Source organism: Oncorhynchus clarkii, chromosome 26 (assembly GCF_045791955.1).
Source record: "Oncorhynchus clarkii lewisi isolate Uvic-CL-2024 chromosome 26, UVic_Ocla_1.0, whole genome shotgun sequence".
In the NCBI taxonomy this organism is placed as follows: Eukaryota; Metazoa; Chordata; class Actinopteri; order Salmoniformes; family Salmonidae; genus Oncorhynchus; species Oncorhynchus clarkii.
The window spans coordinates 19437814-19458026 of NC_092172.1; the positions used below are offsets into that span (position 1 = coordinate 19437814).

The 20213-nt window shown below is 43.1% G+C and overlaps 1 protein-coding gene across 3 annotated transcripts in view; it reads left to right on the forward strand.

Moving 5' to 3' along the window:
- Positions 1-539: 539 nt before the first annotated feature.
- The window catches only part of LOC139384681 (furin-1-like), a 97734-nt gene continuing 78060 nt past the window's right edge, over positions 540-20213 (forward strand). The window contains exons 1-2 of one of the 3 annotated variants that reach the window (XM_071129504.1): positions 540-1269; positions 6076-6376. In XM_071129504.1, the coding sequence (XP_070985605.1) occupies positions 6173-6376 (204 nt within the window). In that variant the 5' untranslated portion in view covers positions 540-1269; positions 6076-6172. Of the gene's footprint in view, positions 1270-2497; positions 2612-6075; positions 6377-20213 lie in introns of those variants that run through there. The other 2 variants (XM_071129505.1, XM_071129503.1) reach the window with 2 other exon arrangements.

Consider the following 20213-nt stretch of genomic DNA (forward strand, 5'->3'; position numbering starts at 1 on the left):
AGGCTGGCGTAATTAAGCAACAGTTTGCACCAATGTCACGCGGTAGGCTATTCAACAGCGTGTGTAGCATGATTACACGCTCCATCCTTTTGCAGCCATTAAATGGCAGTGAGCAGCTGTATACTTCAACAGAGCCAGGTGGGTTTTTGTCTGGGCAAAGGCAATTTAAAAGACTGGGGTGGAAGGGTTTGCTTCGTTTGAGTTCTTCTTGAAAGGCTCTTCAGCTCAGAGCTTTTGAAAACGAATTTGTAGTGGTTGTTTTAGGGTTGTGTGTGAGGGCCCTATTATTTAAAACCTAAACCATAATGTTATGCATATAGGCTATATTATAATGCATATCTGATGCTCATCAAAATTAAAACATCTGGTCTTTGCACTACCCCCCTAAAAAACAATTATTAACACTGTGCAGACAATATTTGTTATAGATTATTCCAGCAGATGGCGCTATACTACTGTGTATATTACTCTTGAGCAGTAGGTGTGTCCAAATCCTGTGCATTTTCTCCTTGCCCTCGTTCGCCATGACGTATTTCCTGAGGGGCTATGTGATGTGGACCCCTCAGCTGTTTTGAGAGGGTTCATACAATCATGTTTATTTTATTTTATTTTGTAACCATTAACAATGTAGTATGGTAGTTGTAAGACTATATTCGATGAATTAGTATATCGAAGAAGACAGGGGATCATGCATAATGTAAACGGGAATTGGTAAGCCTACAGAATAAACCCTCCTAAGGCATTGGAAAGTTTCCTGATAATTGAGGCGCTCATGGGGTGTATTGTACTGGTGTACCTTCGTTCCTAGAAGAGGCCAGACTAGTTGCTTAGTGCGAGGAGTGTGCTTTGCCTGTCATCGGCATTGCCTTGTCCCTATCAACGGAGACACTCGGGCTGTAACTGTCTGTGTCCGCCAAAAGGGCATTACGAGCCTGGCTGTAACGTTAGCTGAAACATGACGCCGTCGACGTTGATCCCGGTTGTTGTTGTTCTGTGAGAGTGGGTTTGTGTGAAATTATATTCCGATCACCGTCCAAATCGGAAAGATCAGAGAAACAGAAGGCTGGGGATTAAAAACGGGAAAAATTGTGTGAAGGAGCGCGTGCTCTGAGCGCCGCAGAATCGCAGTAGGCTACATTGTATCAAGTAGTTGTAGCTGATAACGCGATACAGTGTTGCTTTACTGAAATACCAGCGGGAGACGATTCAGGAACGTCTTGTATTCGAAGTTTATCGCCCAGCTGTATGCAGTTGTCAAGGACATTTGTGGTAAGTTGTCTTTTTTTTATAGCAATAATAAGCCATTTCTGCTATGAACCACAATTGTTGTCATAAAATATAATGAGACTTGAATGGTTTAATGACACGTGGGATAACTTTTTGAGACACGAGCAGAAGTTTTATTTTATAGCCAATGTGGGCATGTTGACTCACTGGTATAACTGCCAAAAGAGGAGATATTCACTGTTTTGCGACCAACATTAAGAAAGACGTCTTGAAATACTTTTTGATTTGAATTGTAGCTTGGCTCCTTATGATTTGAAGAAGGATCTATTCGGCGGAGTAAACGCTATTACTGTAGCTTTGCTACTGTATATGATTAATCACTTTTTCATGGTAATGTAATACTTGTGGCAGGGAATATTCATTATCTGCAAGCAACATACAATGGAGTGTTAGAGGAGCTCAAGACAAGAAGACCGTATATTGTAGTATGCTGTAAATGTAAAACCTTAGGACCTGGAAATTTTTTTGTGGATTGTGATACAAATGTATTGTATTCAAGTGATTATCACCTTTAAGTGCCCCTGTCATGTCTCCGTGTTAGAGTGTGTGTCAAAGCACAGCAGTCCTCTCCCGGAGTTCCAATTAGCCTATGGGGAAAATGCAAATTCTGCAAATAACCACTGGGCTCTGTGAAAGTTTGTTCCTGTTTGAGATTTCTTGACTTTCTAGCCATTCTTCATCTCCTGGGCCAGTGGCCATGTTTTGATTGCTAGTAGGGAGACCTGACACCTCTGGCAGGGGGAATGCTGAAGTATTCTAACCTTGGGCACTGCTCTGTGGTTTGCCAATGTTATCTCCTGTCAAGGGCAATAGCAGCATCACCACCCCCATCTGCAATTTGACTTACACTTTGTAGAATGTAATGTGTTTTCCATTTGGCCTTTGGTGACCCTTTTTAGATAATTTCAAGCAGAGTTATGAAATGTATGACTACTTGCTGATTTGGATTCACATTTGTCTGTTAACACTTGTGCAGCTTTATAATATTTGCTGCCAAACCTTGACGTATGGTATCATTTACTCTGCTAACACTTATGAGCACTGGCAGCAAAATGGCTGGTTTCCCACTTTCTCCTGCGAGCAGTAAAGTAGTTGAGCTTTTGTTATTCCACGGTGTATGGTTTTTATACTGACATTAAACTCCGGCTGAACGGTTGAGTGCCCAGATGAGGTCACTAGGGGCGGGTGTACTTTGAGCCATGCATGTCTGTGAAAGTTAAAGGGAGGCTTGGGGAAGGTGCACACCTCTGTCTGTGTGTGCTGCCTCCGCATCAGATCGAACTGCATCAGAATCACAACAACATCATTAGTCTGAAGCTCGAAGGTGAGCTGCATATTTTACAGCTTTTTCCCCCTTGAAAGTGTTAGTAATGTCATTTTGGAATGTCAGGTTCTTGTTTCTTGAGCTGTCAATCAGTGCATATTCCTGCTATTGTAACAGTGCGGTTCAGTTAAAATTGCCTTGTATTTGGTTGCTTTGGCCATGTGTTCTGTCAGAATAATACATCCGTTCTGAAAGCTGAAGTTGTTCCACCCGAGTTTGCATATGGGTACTTTTTGTTGAGTTTTGTAATTGTTTAGTGATGAAAAGATTCATCACCCCCTCTAAAATATAATGATGTTGCCGGCCAGTTCGACAGCAAAACAAGGCATTGCATAAAGTGGAAATGTTGCTGCTTGTTAGGTGGGTATGTTTTGTCGGGTCTATTGTAACAGCTGTAACAGAACACACTGCCTGGAGCACTGGACAGGGATTTGACCGCCACTCTGCCAATGGATTTCACATACCATAGTATTTCAACTAGGTCTTTGAAAGGTTCTCATTGAATGAAAACCTGGAATGCATCAAATGTTAATTCAGATAATTATTTTGTCTTGTTTGTAGCCTCTTTAAACTGTAATGTTTTGGTCGCTTTTGAGCTTAATAAACAAGTTGTTTTGCCAGAAGCTAATCACTCTGACCATGTGGTTGAGCAGGTTTTAAGACAATGCTTAATCTGGACCTCTACACTAGAAGTCGACCGATTTTATGATTTTTCAACACCGATACCAATTATTGGAGGACCAAAAAAAGCCAATACCGATTAATCGGCTGATTTAAAAAAAACAAAACAAAAAAAAAACACATGGTTTAAAAAATATATGTATTTGTAATAATGACAATTACAACAATACTGAATGAACACTTATTTTAACTTAATATAATACATAAATAAAATCAATTTAGTCTCAAATAAATAATGAAACATGTTCAATTTGGTTTAAATAATGCAAAAACACAGTGTTGGAGAAGAAAGTAAAAGTGCAATATGTGCCATGTAAGAAAGCTAACGTTTAAGTTCCTTGCTCAGAACATGAGAACATATGAAAGCTGGTGGTTCCTTTTAACATGAGTCTTCAATATTCACAGGTAAGTTTTAGGTTGTAGTTATTAGAGGAATTATAGGACTATTTCTCTCTATACCGTTTGTATTTCATATACCTTTGACTGTTAGATATTCTTATAGGCACTATAGTATTGCCAGCCCAGCCCTGTGTTTGCCAGCATCGGGAATAGCTGCTGGCAAACACAGGAAAGTGCTGTTTGAATGACTGCTTACAAGCCTGCTGCTTCCTACCACCGCTCAGTCAGACTGCTCTATCAAATATCAGATCATAGACTTAATTATAATAAATACACAGAAATACAAGCCTTGGTTTCCGGATTTGACCATATTAATGACCTATCATTTTGGAAACAACACACTTATTCTTTCAGTGAAATACGTAACTGTTACGTATTTTGTCGAACCGGTGGCAACCCTAAGTCTAAATATTCCTGTTTCATTGCACAACCTTCAATGTTATGTCACAATTATGTATAATTCTGGAAAAATAATTATGGTCTTTGTTAGGAAGAAATGGTCTTCACACAGTTCGCAACGAGCCAAGCGGCCCAAACTACTGCATACACCCTGACGCAAATGCGCTTTTGTTAAATCATCACCCGTTTGGCGAAGTAGGCTGTGATTCAACGATAAATTAACAGGCACCGCATTGATTATATGCAACACAGGACCACCCTGTGTAGTTAACTAGTGATTTTGTTATGATTGATTGTTTTATATAAGATAAGTTTAATGCTAGCTAGCAACTTACCTTGGCTCCTTGCTGCACTCGCGTAACAGGTGGTCAGCCTGCCACACAGTCTCCTCGTGGATTGCAATGTAATCGGCGTAATACCGATTTGTTATGGAAACTTGAAATCGGCCCTAATTAATCGTCCATGCCTATTAATTGTTCGACTTCTACTCTGCATAGTGTCTTTAGCATTGCATATAATTCTGTAAGTGGATCATAAATCTTTGGGCACGAAGAAGTTTTGGTGTGCCCGAATAAATGTTTATTTTATGTAATGTTATTTGTGATGGAATTAGGATACTATAGTACAAATTTAAACATTTAGTTATGAGTCAGGAGGGATTTTTTGTCATCCCTATACATTTCTGAAAGGCGCAGTCAGAAGTAGTTTTATAGCTAGATCAGTATTGAAGCGATTTTAACTGTGCCATGCTACTTTGTACCTCTGCCTGCTATTTTTATCTTTAATGGGTTGAATCCTCCAGGATTGTTCACTCAGCTTCTCATTTAGCATATTCATGCCATGCAACACTATCTCTGCTTTGTTTCTGCATTTCAAGACAGTCTTTTTTCCAGCCGATCTGTAATTTGCATTTATTGGGTTTCAATTGCCAAAAGTGCTTCAAAGGGGAGCCGAGCCTTGCATGTTTTTTCATATTTTCTTCTTTCAAATTTCCTGTGTGGAACTTGAGCCTCCAAGGTTCCTCAGCCAGAGCCCAATCCCAGCTGAGGTCTCATAACTGACTGACTGCCAATGGCTAACACTCATCCTCATAGGGGAGATTTCAGCTGGTCGTCCCATCACTCTCTCTCTTGGACTCGCTCTGTGACTCATCATCCAATTTCCTTTTGAAAGATCGAGCTGGAAATGAAATGTTATGTTCGATAAAGTCTTCTTGGAAGGTTGAGGAACAGGTAGGGCCAGTGTTCTTTGTAGCTTTTTGGGGAGTTAATGGAGGACGGAAGTCTCAAAGCAGCCTCAACCACATTCTCTGAAGTCAGCAGGCTACATTTCTTAATTGGTTTCACTCTGAACACCTCTCATACTAGTGGTTAGGGATCTCTATGGGGTTTGGGAGTTTTTATTTTTTTCTTCCCATGATTCCTGTTCACAATGCTCTTTACTTGGAAAAGTTTCTGACATCTCATGAGTGAGAACCTTGACTAGTCTAACCTAGACTAGTTTGTCAGGTGAACAGGCTGTTGGTCTGCCACACACAAACCGTCTGCATTTGCAATCAACATTTTCATGCTATAGAAATTGGTATGAACTCTGTTTCCTTCAACTAATGATTATTGTTTTCTTTCAAAGTGCCTTTTGTAATTCCAAATACAATACGTATTTAATTGTCATAGCTTCACTGAAAGGGAGAAGTAAGGACCTTGGACTCCTTTACCTCAAAAGTAATTACAGTCTGTTGTTAATCTGGTATTGTTCCCCTGTAAATGTTGATATCTTCACATCACTCCGCTCTCCTTTTGTAATTCTGTTGCAATGTAACAAGTGAGCAAACCTTGGCAGGATTGATGTCTCTCTGACAATACATACTGCTTCAGCTCACTATTCCAGCACTCTGAATAGAAGTTGTAAGAGTTGTTGTTCTCATTGTGCTGAGCTCTGCTACATGTTTCTAACTCTCTCTCTCTTCTTTGGTGATCCCGGTGCAGTGACTGTCCTGTGCGGTCTCTCTCCACCCCTGTTTGTCCCCCCGGCCTATCATAAAGACGCTGAGCTCAGGGACTGCGTGCGCTGCTGTAGGACCCCATGGCTCTGGGCCTTCCATCCTCCTCCATGGGCCCCTGGTCCCGGCTTGCTGAGCGGCTGCTGTTGGGGCTCCTGCTGGTGTCTGGGCTGGGCATGGCCCTTGGTCAGAGGGTTTACACCAACACATGGGCCGTCCACATCGCTGGAGGACCACACGAGGCTGACCTCATTGCCAGTAAACACGGCTTCGTCAACCATGGCAATGTGAGTTGTTGGGGATTCATCACCCTCTTTTGTTTGTCTCTGTGTGTTTTGTCTAAGTGAATAATTAGGGAACATCTACTGCAGAAAGTGCTGCTCTAGACCGCTTTTCCCACATTGCCTTTTAGTGCCAAAATACCTGACCTTAAATTGGCTTAAATATTTATTAGAATTGGAAGCTGCCAGCCTCTGAGACACTCGGAACCAATTTAATTATATCACTTTACTCTAGCAGAAAAAATACTTATCTTTAAAAAAATATGATATATCGGAGTAATATTGACAGTTTGATATTTATTTCCCATATAACTTGTAAATAGCAGTGCTTCTTCTGGAGATTTAGGATACATATTAGTTTACCATAGGCAGTGGTCCTTATAGAAACCCCTTGATGACTGAGTTTTAGTTCATCCATTCCAGAGAAATTACTCACCCAAAAGACTAGTTACCTGAACGACTGCAGCATTGCCTTTCTGGGTAAGATGCCTCTTCTGTTACTCTCTTACTGAGAGTGGCTGACCACAACCTCCATACGAATCAAATCACATTCTATTGGTCACATACACGTGTTTAGCAGATGTTATTGTGGGTGTAGTGAAATGCTTGAATCATACACCTGTGTGTGTCTGTGGAAATTTCTGCATTGTCCTGAAAGCAACACTCTGCTTTTCACACAGCTTTGATCTCATTGCTTAAGCGGAGGAGGCCTTCAAAGCCCCCCCCCCATATGCTCAGCCTGCTGTTTTGTTTGTGGTAAATGAGTTTATCAGAAAAATGGCCTCCCTCATCTCTCTGACATGTTAGCATTCTCAACACTAACAGTCTTCCATGCTTTTCAGTTTCTGTTCAATTAAACATCCCACAAACATTTTTCTGTGGTGGTCTTCCTTTGTCGCAGATGAGAGGCAAGTCATGGTACATTTCATGTGGCATTAGCAGAACTTACTCCCTGTCTTCTCCTCAATGTGTTGTGTTGTGGCATTGTTTGCATAGCTGAGCTGTGTGTTTGACAGGAACAGATTATCCTATAGGAGCTTCCTGACTGGAACGCCCAATCAGAGCGTGGGTGAGATGGGACTTTGAACTATGAATTGCACAGTGCGGCTGAGGGAAGACTAACAGGCAGTGACAGGAATGGGACTCCGATCCAATGAGCAACACCAGGGTTGGGTTTAGGTTTTCACTTTTCCTTTCCTTCCTTCCGTTTTGAGGACAATCTATGAATAATTAAGCTCTCCTTGGGATAGTTTGTTGTTGGTGCCCCAGTGGGGGGGGGGGGGGGGGGGTGCAAGAAATGAAACATTTCCTGTTTGTAAGTGGGCCAATTATATTCTCTGGTTGTAAGTGGGCCAATTTATATTCTCTGGTTGTAAGTGGGCCAATTATATTCTCTGGTTGCTCCATCAGAAGACTTCAATGTGGGCATGATGAATATAATTACTTTGTTTTTTTGCCTCTGTCTTTTTGCATCCATTTCACATGTAACTTTTCTAGCTTCCTTCCTGTTTCGCCTGTATCCTGCTAGGCAACTAAATCTCACGTCTTCCAGTTAGAGATCATTCGATGATTCATCTGGTCATGGAAAATATCAGTGTAAGATAATAATTATTCTGGTGACATAAGGTGATACCGTTTAGTTTTTTTTTTTATCATTCTGACATGTCTATGTAATAGTTTCCATACAGATTTTTGGTATGCTGCCTACTTTGGAAATGTAGTGGCTGTCTGTCAATTTCCTTTAAAATGCCCCTTTGCCTAAAGGTCTGTTTTATACTAATGCCATGGGCAATAATGTTGATTTATCAAATAATGATCTGAACCACATAGTAAACATCAGCTTAGCCCTTTTTAGAGCTCAGACCGACCCAATAAAGGTTGCAAATGGGGGGGGGGGGGGGGGGTCTATCAATGGTTTCTGAAAACTCACCAGAGAGAGATGAAATAAGATTGCTTAATCCCTTTAGGGACAATATGTTGGGAAAATAACTGGGGAGGATTGTGAAACCACTAGCTAGTGAGCAAACACAAAATGGTTGCAAGAAAATATTATATTTTTTTAGTTTTCTTTATATAATATGTTTACATTGCATCCATGAACAGATTATATTTTGGGCTATGGGAAGGTCAGACGATAAACCTTCCCTCACACTGACTCCTAGTTTGTATTTAGTGGGTGTATAATGTCAGTAATTGGTAGTGGTGTGGGCTTGTTGGCTGACGTGTGGGTTACTGATTGGTTCTAATGGAAAGGGGGACCCAGTAATTCTTCCTTCTGAGGGAATTGAAGGAGAGTTTAATCAGCCTGCCCTGCCAGTGTGACCGGTGACCGGCCCTAACGTGGTAGTTTGAGTTTATTTTATTTTTACATGGACAGTGCACATTAATCAACGTTTCAGTAAAAGTGCCAGTTTTAGCCAGCTGGCTAATTTTCAACCGCAGTCCCTGAGCTTAGCTTAGTTTACCTCTGTAGCAGTCGGTCAACCATGGACAGTAGTGGATATTTGGGGGGCGAGGTAAGGGATTGTTGCTCCTTCTTCCACATCAACTGACCCCTCTTTCCCCTGTGTGATATGACAGTAATTGAAGAGCTTGGTCGTTTACGAAGCCAGGCTTCCTGCCCTGGGGCAGGCTTGGACTGTGGGTCTCTCTGTTGACAGATGTTAGGCTTCTCCATTTTAAAGACTATACCCCACCACTCTTCACAGGGCATCCATTTTTGATTAGGGCACCCAGATCAGCCACCTCACTGTATTCCGACAGCATTTCTTACCGATCAACAGGAATGTTGCAAACTAATCAGTAATCTCACTGTGAAATGTCCAATGGCCTTGTTTTTACTGTGATTACTGGTAAGCCATTAACTATGTGTTGTCCATAAGGGAGTAAGGAATCCAGACATGACCATTAGAGACACTTACCCAGACTGTGTCCAGGAAACTGCGAGCTGTGTGTGGGCGTCTGTCTGTATGACTGCTGAGTAGATTTGTCCCATCACCATAAAGGGATCTGAACATGTTGGAGACTTAAAAAGCTGTTTTGAGCCAAAATGGTGAAAAGTTTTGGGCCTCCGTTCGGCTGACCAAAGCCAAGTTTAGCCAAGCCTCATTGGTCAGATCAGTAACTCTACTCGGCTAATGTGTTTTACTCTGACCTTTTATTCTGCAAAACAACACTATTTTCTCTACATGGTTATACCTGGCCCAGCCCCAGACCTACAGCGGGGAGGGACATGCTGTAATCACAACACTTCAGCTTTTATAAGCTCTTGTCCTCCACTTTAGAGTTGTCTGGAAATGGAGTCTGAAATGTAGTTACATTTTTCTCTCCGCAGCAGTGTGGTATTGGAGTCTTCTCAGACTCCAATACCACACAGATTGCTCTTCCATTGCCCTCGGGACTCTTCTTGAGTAATAAGGAAGCCAACTTCCTCAATACAAGCGTGGCACTTCTGTGGTGTTTGTCTAATGGTATATATTTGGCCTTCATGTTTACTCAATTGCAGTGGGCTCCAGTTAGAGGACAAAGTTGACCCTGTCATGCTGTTAGCTCAGTACTCAGTCACTGTGTGTGTGTGATATTATAATGCTACCACCTCCAACGTGGCTACAGGAAAACCACAGTGTTTTGACATCTGCATAGGCTGTTGTAAACACATTATCTTGACACCCAGATCAGCCACCTCACTAGTAGTTTCTACATGCCTCATCCTCTGTCTCTTATCAGCTTGGTGACGCACTGCGTGACCTTAACTCCCTCAGACCCAAATCATAAACCTTCCGGGAGGAAAAGGCCTTTCACAGGGTGACGTGGCATGAAACCTGCAAACGTAGAAATTCCCAGCCAATGTGTCCCCGGAAGATTGAACATCGCACCTAGAGCAGCACTGACTACAGCGGTGTTTGTTTTGTGGACAAGGCAAGGCCACAAACGGCATCAGGCAAGGTTGATCACTTGATGGGCTGTTGATGCAATGTGTGCAGCCCCCCCCCGCCCCCCCACTCATTAGAATAGACCATTAGGCAAAGGATAGGGGCCAACTGGGCACTAAGAGTGAGAGGGAGCGAGGAGCTCTGTACGGCCTGCTTGGCTGAATGAAGTGGGAGATGATTGGAGTATGGTAATGAAGGGAGCAGCGTTTTACATTTACGAGAGGGTGCTGGGGTGTAGAGCAGCGAGTCGGACGGCGGGTGCTGAGCTCGCCATAGGTGGTTGTGTGTGTGTGTGGTAAGGTCATGCTGGGGGTGTTCCGTCCGTCTGTATTTTGAAGGCCTTTCGGACTCATCTCATTACCATGTGGATCAGTGTGAGTATGTGTTCATCTGCTTTATCTAGCTGTATAGAAGGCCATAGCTTGAGCCCACAGCTGCATGGACTGGGGCCTTACAGAACCATGACTACACCTTACTACATGGAACAGTCACATATGTTCAGCCAACAGTACATCATTTATGTGCCGTATCTGGAAGGAGATAAAACGATCATGCAGAAATGCAATAATACCATCATGCAGAGAGATTATCTATTGAAATAGTTGTACTTAATGATCTTCCTGATGCAGTGAGGCATCCATCGCCAGTCATTGTGCAAAAGCAATTGTAGTAGATCTCTAATCAAAGCAGTGATTCTGCCTTCCCTGGACTGATGGTGAAGGAAATTAGGGTTGCGTGAGCAGGACCTGGTGAGGAATGGCATGCCCCAGCTGTGGTGTGGGGCTGGTGTGTGCAGGTGTTGTATTGAAGTGGAGGGAGGGCAGGGGGATCACAGGCTGCAGCTGAGGGGGTTTTATGACCCCCCTGATTGTCCCTGTAGAGTTCCCCTCCACCCCTGGGACTCAGCAGCTCTGGCCCCTGGCTGTTTTTTTTTAAAGCAATGAGCCACTGATCTCTCTGTTAAAAACGAAAGCACCTTTTTCTAATTTCACTGTTAAAAGTGGATTTGATAGGTGGCCAAATGGCCCGAGAATATATAATTTTTCTCGTTGCGTGCTAGAGCTCTCCGACAATGCAGGTGTACTGCGGTAGTTGGCGTTTCTCAACTTTGGGTGTTTTGCCTAAGCTGTGTCTGGCCTGCCTGAGACGTCTCTACTCCATCATGCCTGAGACGTCTCTACTCCATCATGCCTGAGACGTCTCTACTCCATCATGCCTGAGACGTCTCTACTCCATCATGGCTGAAGCTCATAAAGCCTGTGATGTTGTTGATGAGGCTTGAGTCCTTGGTGTTAAACCTGTCCCTCTGCTGGATAAGTCGGCTATTTCTGGGGCTCACCTCGTCTCGTGTGGTTTACTGCCCCTGCCTGGCTTAATGGTCTCATCTCTCTGGTCCTCTTTCTATCTAATCCTGATTAAACACATCTATCCACAGTCAATTACTGTCATTATAGAGTGATTTCACCCTGGCTTTTATAACATGGGTGACCTTCTGGCACCGTCATTGGGTTGGGATTAGTCGACTAGCAGAAGTTACACACACTTGTATATGAAGTTGAGGTGTTTGAAAAGCAGTGTTTGCATGATGGATGTCTTTCTTTTCTCCACCTACTTTCATAGTTCCCAGGAATTTAGAACAGGTTTGTGCTGTTTCCCTTTTCCAGAAGAGATGCAAATGCCTTGCTACTGGTGTACAGATCTTTAACAAAATCTGCCTTTTCTGTCCCATTTTCTTTAATGACAACTTCTTTTGATTATTTATAGACAGATGTGGGAAGGAAGCTGATTAATAAATAAATGCCTCATTGTTTCCTGCACACGCACATCAAAGTAGAATCCAGCGTTTCTCAGAACCCTGCCGTTTCCTTTTTTCTCAAAGAGCGCTGTGGTTTCTGTCACTAATGGCTGATGTGAACGCTTCCTGTGTTCATGGTGTAAGCTAGGATGAGGAAGTGCAAGGTGGGGTACTCTTATTAGAGAAGGTCAAATCTCTTCATCTTTATGATAATAAGAACAGGAGCCTCCAGTTCATTTCACTGGTTGAACCTCCAACTCTGTGCCTGTGTTGTGTTAAGAGTACTCTATCCCTTCTGTACTACGTGGAACCACAACGCACAAGGCCTAGCATTAAACCCATACATGATCTAATGGGGAAGGATGGTCCATCTCTGCCATCGTGAGATGGGCTGATTCTAATCAGTGCTGGTACAGACCAGCACCATGACTGGGCGTGATTAGTGTTAAAGGGGGCAATTCCATCTAAAATGCCCCATGAGCATCAACATGTGAAGTTCATAGGCTCATGTCAAATGAAGGTGAAGAGTCTATCCTTTTTGAGAAATTAAAGCATATACATTTTTCAACCATTTTCCATCCTACAAATTAGGAATAAGCAAAGGCGTATCAGTAACGCAAATACTGCAATAACGGAATTACTGCAATTGAATTGGCCACAATGGGAGATGATGGTGGTCACAAACCACAGTTGGTTCACCTGCTTACTGTCCTTCCTTCCACTGGCATACTGTTATGTTCAGCTCATAACTTTTCTATTTTCTATTTTTTTTTCTGGTGGTCAAAGCAAGACTGTGAGAAAATCTGGACAGCCCCTCACTCTTACTCTCTTTCTCTCTCTGCTGCTCTCCCTCGTCTCTCTCCAGTTAATGGGCACGTTCCTCTGCCTCTGCATTGCTGATGCCTGCCAGATCTTACAGCGCCTAGATTTTATCAGCTAGCCACATATGTTACAACAATCTGTCAGTTTGTGACAGTAAATGACGTGCCATGCAATCGGCGTCTGAGCTGCATGCGCCTATTTACCTACCCTCTTTATTTACTGTGACAAGCATCTTCACCGACAGACACTGGATGTCCATGGACGTTGAAAAGTAGTTCATTGAAATTCAGTCAATCCACCCTGGCCGGACCAAATCTGAACCAATCAGACGTCTGTTTCACAAGTTTGCACAGCACAGCAGTGCACACTGGAGTGGAGTACAGTATAATGTACTATACTGAACATATCTACTGTACTCTACTCTGCTCTACTGTGATGTTCAAGCTTGTGAAAAACAGATGTATATGATTGGTTCAGATTTGGTCCGGGCCAACCAAATGTGGTCTAGTTTGGGGGCGGAGCTCATTATAATAATAGCCCGTGTGTAGATTAATACCCAAATAAATGAAATATTTCCCCAAAATGTCTACCTTTGTGTACCAATTCAGGCTACATCACCATGAAGATAATGATATCCATAATTATGAATTTCTGTATAGTACAGCTCAGGGACCAATGTTATAATTCTGTTACCGGATGTAAATACACTTCGCCTACTACAGTTCAGTAACCAGGTGTCATGTCATAGCTGACAAGCCATTCTTTCTGCAGACTTAATATTAATTCGTAGCAGATTTATTTTAGTTTTTGTAGAGAAAAAAAATCTAATTCTGTTACCAAACTTTGCATCTGCACAGTTCTTCCAGTAATTGTGTTTTTGTGAAATTTTCTATGTAAATTGTTCAAAGTGGTCCTTGTGTTTTAGAGTTATGGTTTGTTAAACATTGAAATTGATGTTTTTTCTTTGGCATACATTTTAAAGTGAAAAATGGGAGTCAACGCGTAATTCTGTTATTGTTTAATTGCCCTGGGAAAGATTGATGTCGATCTCCTAAAGGCATGGCTAACTATGGCAAGCTAAGGCCTATACACTATATGTAGCAAGACTGGAGGCCTATCTGTGCACCACAGGCATCCGGAGTGTTTATCTGTTAGATGCCCCATCTGTATAGTTCTTGTTTTCGCTCTAGACTTCTCTGTTCTGTTGTCAGAAGTCTCTCTGCTCTGTCTCCTTCCCAGTGCATTTACATTTGTTTTGATCTTGTGATTGTGCGAAACGACAAGATCATTTTCATGCAAGGTAATGCACAACACATCCGCATGCTCATCTCTTTAGCAGTTGATCTCTGGCATAGAGCTGGACAATGAGAACTAGACGATTGTAAGTGCGCATTGCAGCGGTGCCAAATTACTTTTGGTTCCAAATGTCCATGGGCATATTGTAGTGCAGTGCCAGAACTCCCTGCACCTACTGTAAATCACCAGGCCTGGTGACAGTGAGGACAGATGAAAGCTTGCCGCTGCAGAAAAACACTATGTAAGCACACACACACACACACACTCTCTTTGCTATGTTGACCGAAGTTGGTTTTGATAAATAGCTTTACCATGTCTCAAATTGGACAGAGGGCAATCTTGAACGATATAAATATAATCCAGTGTTCATGGGAACTGTGTGTGTTTCCAACTCTTCAAGTCTCTCTACTAGCTGCTGGACCTGGGCCACTCCACCAGCCATAAATCATCTGTGACCCTTTTTGTTTTACTCTTGATGCTTTCTCTAGCCCTCTAAAATGTAGCTATGGCTAATGTGGAACAGAACCTCAGGCTCAAATACAAGAGGCTGGACTCACACAGCCCATAATTGGTCCCTGGGGAGTCCAGGCTATTGACTGGGAGGCAAAAGGGGTTTGAAGTGATTTGCTGGAGAGCAAGGAATGAGGAGGTTATTGGGAGAGGGCGACACAGAGAAAATGGCGCGCTGATGGTCTTTGAGGCCCCACTAGGCAGAATTCAGCTCGACTCCACAAAGGTGCTTTCTCCTGTGCACAGCACCAGTTCAGGTCCTAAACATAACTGAACTCACCCATATCATGCTCCCTCACCCCTCTTCATACAACTTCTCTCAAACACAAACTCCTCTTCAACCCCTACTCCCCCTTTCCTCTCACAGCCTGAACAGAAGGACTCTCTCATGATATGGTTTCTTGGAGAAACTGTTGGCGCCCATTGTGGTGTGGTAAGGTGACTTTGTTGGCTTACGAGTTACCACTCCCTTGGTTGGAGAGACTGTATTGGAAACACTTTGGCTATAGATCTGCTGTGGTAAGTATTGCATTATGGCTTTGCAGTGTTTTGTGACATGGCACACTTGTGCAATCGCTGTGTCAATCTTTAACAGGCCTGTGACTGTGCTGTGGACTCGGCTGTGGCCTACTTTAGCCAATGACAGCTGACGGGTCTAAGGGAGCGTGCAGCTTCTATACAGCCAGAGCAGGATGCCTCTTAGAGACTGCAGCTTTGAATTGCCGTAATATCACTGCGACTGTGGCCCTTAGACCTAACCATGGGAGTTGGCCCTTAGACCTAACCATGGGAGTTGGCCCTTAGACCTAACCATGGGAGTTGGCCCTTAGACCTAACCATGGGAGTTGGCCCTTAGACCTAACCATGGGAGTTGGCCCTTAGACCTAACCATGGGAGTTGGCCCTTAGACCTAACCATGGGAGTTGGCCCTTAGACCTAACCATGGGAGTTGGCCCTTAGACCTAACCATGGGAGTTGGCCCTTAGACCTAACCATGGGAGTTGGCCCTTAGACCTAACCATGGGAGTTGGCCCTTAGACCTAACCATGGGAGTTGGCCCTTAGACCTAACCATGGGAGTTGGCCCTTAGACCTAACCATGGGAGTTGGCCCTTAGACCTAACCATGGGAGTTGGCCCTTAGACCTAACCATGGGAGTTGGCCCTTAGACCTAACCATGGGAGTTGGCCCTTAGACCTAACCATGGGAGTTGGCCCTTAGACCTAACCATGGGAGTTGGCCCTTAGACCTAACCATGGGAGTTGGCCCTTAGACCTAACCATGGGAGTTGGCCCTTAGACCTAACCATGGGAGTTGGCCCTTAGACCTAACCATGGGAGTTGGCCCTTAGACCTAACCATGGGAGTTGGCCCTTAGACCTAACCATGGGAGTTGGCCCTTAGACCTAACCATGGGAGTTGGCCCTTAGACCTAACCATGGGAGTTGGCCCTTAGACCTAACCATGGGAGTTGGCCCTTAGACCTAACCATGGGAGTTGGCCCTTAGACCTAACCATGGGAGTTGGCCCTTAGACCTAACCATGGGAGTTGGCCCTTAGACCTAACCATGGGAGTTGGCCCTTAGACCTAACCATGGGAGTTGGCCCTTAGACCTAACCATGGGAGTTGGCCCTTAGACCTAACCATGGGAGTTGGCCCTTAGACCTAACCATGGGAGTTGGCCCTTAGACCTAACCATGGGAGTTGGCCCTTAGACCTAACCATGGGAGTTGGCCCTTAGACCTAACCATGGGAGTTGGCCCTTAGACCTAACCATGGGAGTTGGCCCTTAGACCTAACCATGGGAGTTGGCCCTTAGACCTAACCATGGGAGTTGGCCCTTAGACCTAACCATGGGAGTTGGCCCTTTGAGATGGACGGTCTCGTAGTGCAGAGAAATGTGACTTTCTCCTCCCACCTCTTTGGTGGTTAACAGTTTACCTCTGCATTGTCTTTGCCCCCCCCCCCCCCTTCTCCCATCCCCCTCTCTGCTGCGCCCCCTGACATTCATTACGCTGTAATGATATTCATCAGTGTCTCTGGCATCTTGCGAATGGTGGAATCAACTTTGTTTTGCTCCAGAGTTGGAGTTGAGGCATGGGACATTTTGATGGTTTTGGAACACGTATAACTTTTTGTAACCGTTTTGGTGATGAGCCTGAAGGCAGAGCATTATTTAAGAGGTAAATGACCTTTCATCATCTGCGAAACCATCCTCAACTTGGCCCGTGAGAACAGTCCGTAGTCGAGGGTAATGCATTACAAAAGCTGCTCTTGTTTGGTGCTGCGTAAAGAGACATGACCTGAGTATGACGTAAACCTCTGGACAGAGCCGGGCTGGGATGGCCGCACCCCGACTCCCAAACAAGAAAAGTCAGCAGGCGGCCATCTGGAGCCGACATCAGACGAGTGGACACCCAGATCGCCAGGGACCAGAGACGAGCCAGGGGAACTTCAGTGTCTGTTATTCCCCTGTTCCCTCTCAGGACAGGGATGGGTCAGGGCTGAAGGACTGAGGTGAACCACTCACAAGTGCTGTAACTAGAGCCAGATGTGCTGAGGGGACACAAATGACCGCACACACTCACAAACACACGAAACACGCTGGGTCACCTCTCCTCACATCTGACAGGGATGTGTGTAGAAGGCTGTGACAGTAATTGAATAACTGTAACTAAAGGTTATAAAATAACCCTCAAAACGGTTAAATAGGCTTACATCCATTTTAGGATTTATTTTAACTTTATATTCATGTAGACAAAGTTGTCCTAATAGCAGGAGTGTGCTAATGATTTAAGCAATTGTTTTGCTAACTCAGTCTGTCTATTCAACTTTCTACATCTCCTATGGCACTTCAGTAAAAATATCTTATCTACTTTTATTATTCAACAGCAGTCGACAAGGTTGTTCTGGCTCTGAGGCCTATAATGAACTAATGTGTCGTGGACAATGTGCCAATCCTCTCCAACCTGGCATGGTATAATTTGATACTGAATAGTTTCTTAATTTGTATACTAATCCATGCTGATCAGGCCCGGCTCTGGCTGATATGCCGCCCTAGGCGAGAAAGAAAAATTGCCGCCCTCTTATCCCTGCCAAGTAGAATAGTAGCCTAGGCTATACAGTGTCGGCCTGCAATGCATTTTTACGAATGCCCATGTAGTAGCCTCGCATTTGAAAAACAGGCAATTTAATGTTAATACCTGTTATTTGGTTATATTCATTTCTGTGAATGCATGTATTATTTACCGTTCTCACGCCTGCTATGTGCAAAATGTAGGAAAGTGCCCATTTGGCAATGTCTGATTTCTTTCATGACTCACCACCTCTACCACTAATAAGCTGAGCTTCCCAGTAACTTTTTCTTCACCTCACACAATGTTAACAAAGTCTGTTTTTCTCACATCTATTGCAAAAGATGATAGTTCCTTTAGTATTTGAAAAATCTTTCCAACACTCCCGGGCCTCTAATCACCAAGCCTCACCCGGGCCTCTAATCGCCAAGTGTGAAAGAGCAAAATATCATGATCTGAAAATTCCATATATCCAGTGGAAACATCATTTCATCTGTCCCGAGCTCACTGAAGGCCCAGAATAAGCTAGTTGATACAATGTTTCAAATTCGCTAGCACCAGCTTCTGGCCGAACCCAGTTGATGATTTGATACAATGTTGCACTTCACTAGCAATAGCTCAAGTCAAAGTGATGCAGGGAGGTGGAGTAGAGAGATGAATGTGATAACTAGAATTTTTAACAGGGTATTTTCTGTTTTTATTTTTCTGCTTTAGGCCTATGTTTTTGACTTAGTTGACAATGGAAGTTATAGGCCTACTGCTGCTCTGGTCTAATAGGCCATCTGAGTTCTATGCGTTCATTTCTTTAGTCGCCAGTGGACCACAGCGTATCAATGTGTCCACATGGCAGAGGCAGGTGCTCTCGCCTTACTTGAATTTGAACTTTTAGATTTTGAATTTTGAATTTTTCTTCATTTTATGATTAACCTATCTAGGACTGGGGTTCCGCAACAGCCAGTGAAAGTGCAGGGTGCCAAATTCAAATTCCTCAAGCATACAAGTATTTTACACCATTTTAATGATAAAATTCTCGTTAATCCAGCCACACTATCTGATTTCAAAAAGCATTTACAGCGAAAGCACCACAAACGATTATGTTAGGTCACCACCAAGCCACAGAAAAACACAGCCATTTTGTCTAGCCAAAGAGAGGAGTCACAGAAAGCAGAAATGGAGAGAAAATGAATACCTAACCTTTGATCGTCATCAGATGACACTCATAGGACTCCATCTTACACAATACATGTATGTTTTGTTTGATAAAGTTCATATTTAGATACAAAAATCGGAGTTTATATTGGCGCGTTACGTTCAGTAGTTCTAAAACATGCGGTGATATTGCAGAGAGCCACATCAATTTACAGAAATACTCATAATAAACATTGATAAAGATTTGACTGTTATACATGGAACTTTAGATAAACTTCTCCTTAATGCAACCGCTTTGTCAGATTTAAAAAAAACTTTACGGAGAAAGCAAACCATGCAATAATCTGAGTACAGCCTTTAGACAACAAAGCAGCCAAAGAGATACCTGCCATATTGGGTAGTCCAACATTACTCAGAAATAGCATTTTAAATATTCACTTACCTTTGATCTTCATCAGAATGCACTCCCAGGAATCACATTTCCACCTTAAATGTTTTGAATTGTTCGATAATGTCCATCAGTTATGTCCAAATATCTTCTTTTGTTAGGGCGTTTGGTAAACAAATCCAAAAGCGTGTTCAGGTCGCGCCGAACATCGGACAAAAAGTTCAAAAAGTTCCGTTACAGCCGGTAGAAACATGCCAACTTAAGTATGGAACCAGTCTTTAGGATGTTTTTAACATAAAACTTCATTAATGTTCCAACCAGACAATTCCTTTGTCTCTACAAATTAAGTGAAATGTAGCTACCTTTCACGTGAGCGCGCCAGACCGAGGCTGTGGCACTCTGTCAGACCACTCACTCAAAGAGCCCTTATGAGCCCCTCCTTTAAAGTAGAATCCTCAAAACAGGTTCTAAATACTGTTGACAACTAGTGGAAGCCTTGGGAAGTGAAACATAACTAATATCACCCTGTATATTCAATGGGGGCTGAGTTGAAAAACTATAAACCTCAGATTTCCCACTTCCTGGTTGGATTTTTCTCAGATTTTTGCCTGCCATATGAGTTCTGTTATACTCAGACATCATTCAAACAGTTTTAGAAACTTCAGTGTGTTTTCTATCCAATACTAATAATAATATGCATATATTAGCATCTGGGACAGGGTAGGAGGCAGTTCACTCTGGGCACGCTATTCATCCAAAAGTGAAAATGCTGCCCCCTATCCCAAAAAGGTTAACCACATGACAATGATTTTTGAAATTAAAATGTTATTGAAATGAAACTTCCACAATAATGCACATAATAAATAAATGTCATGCAG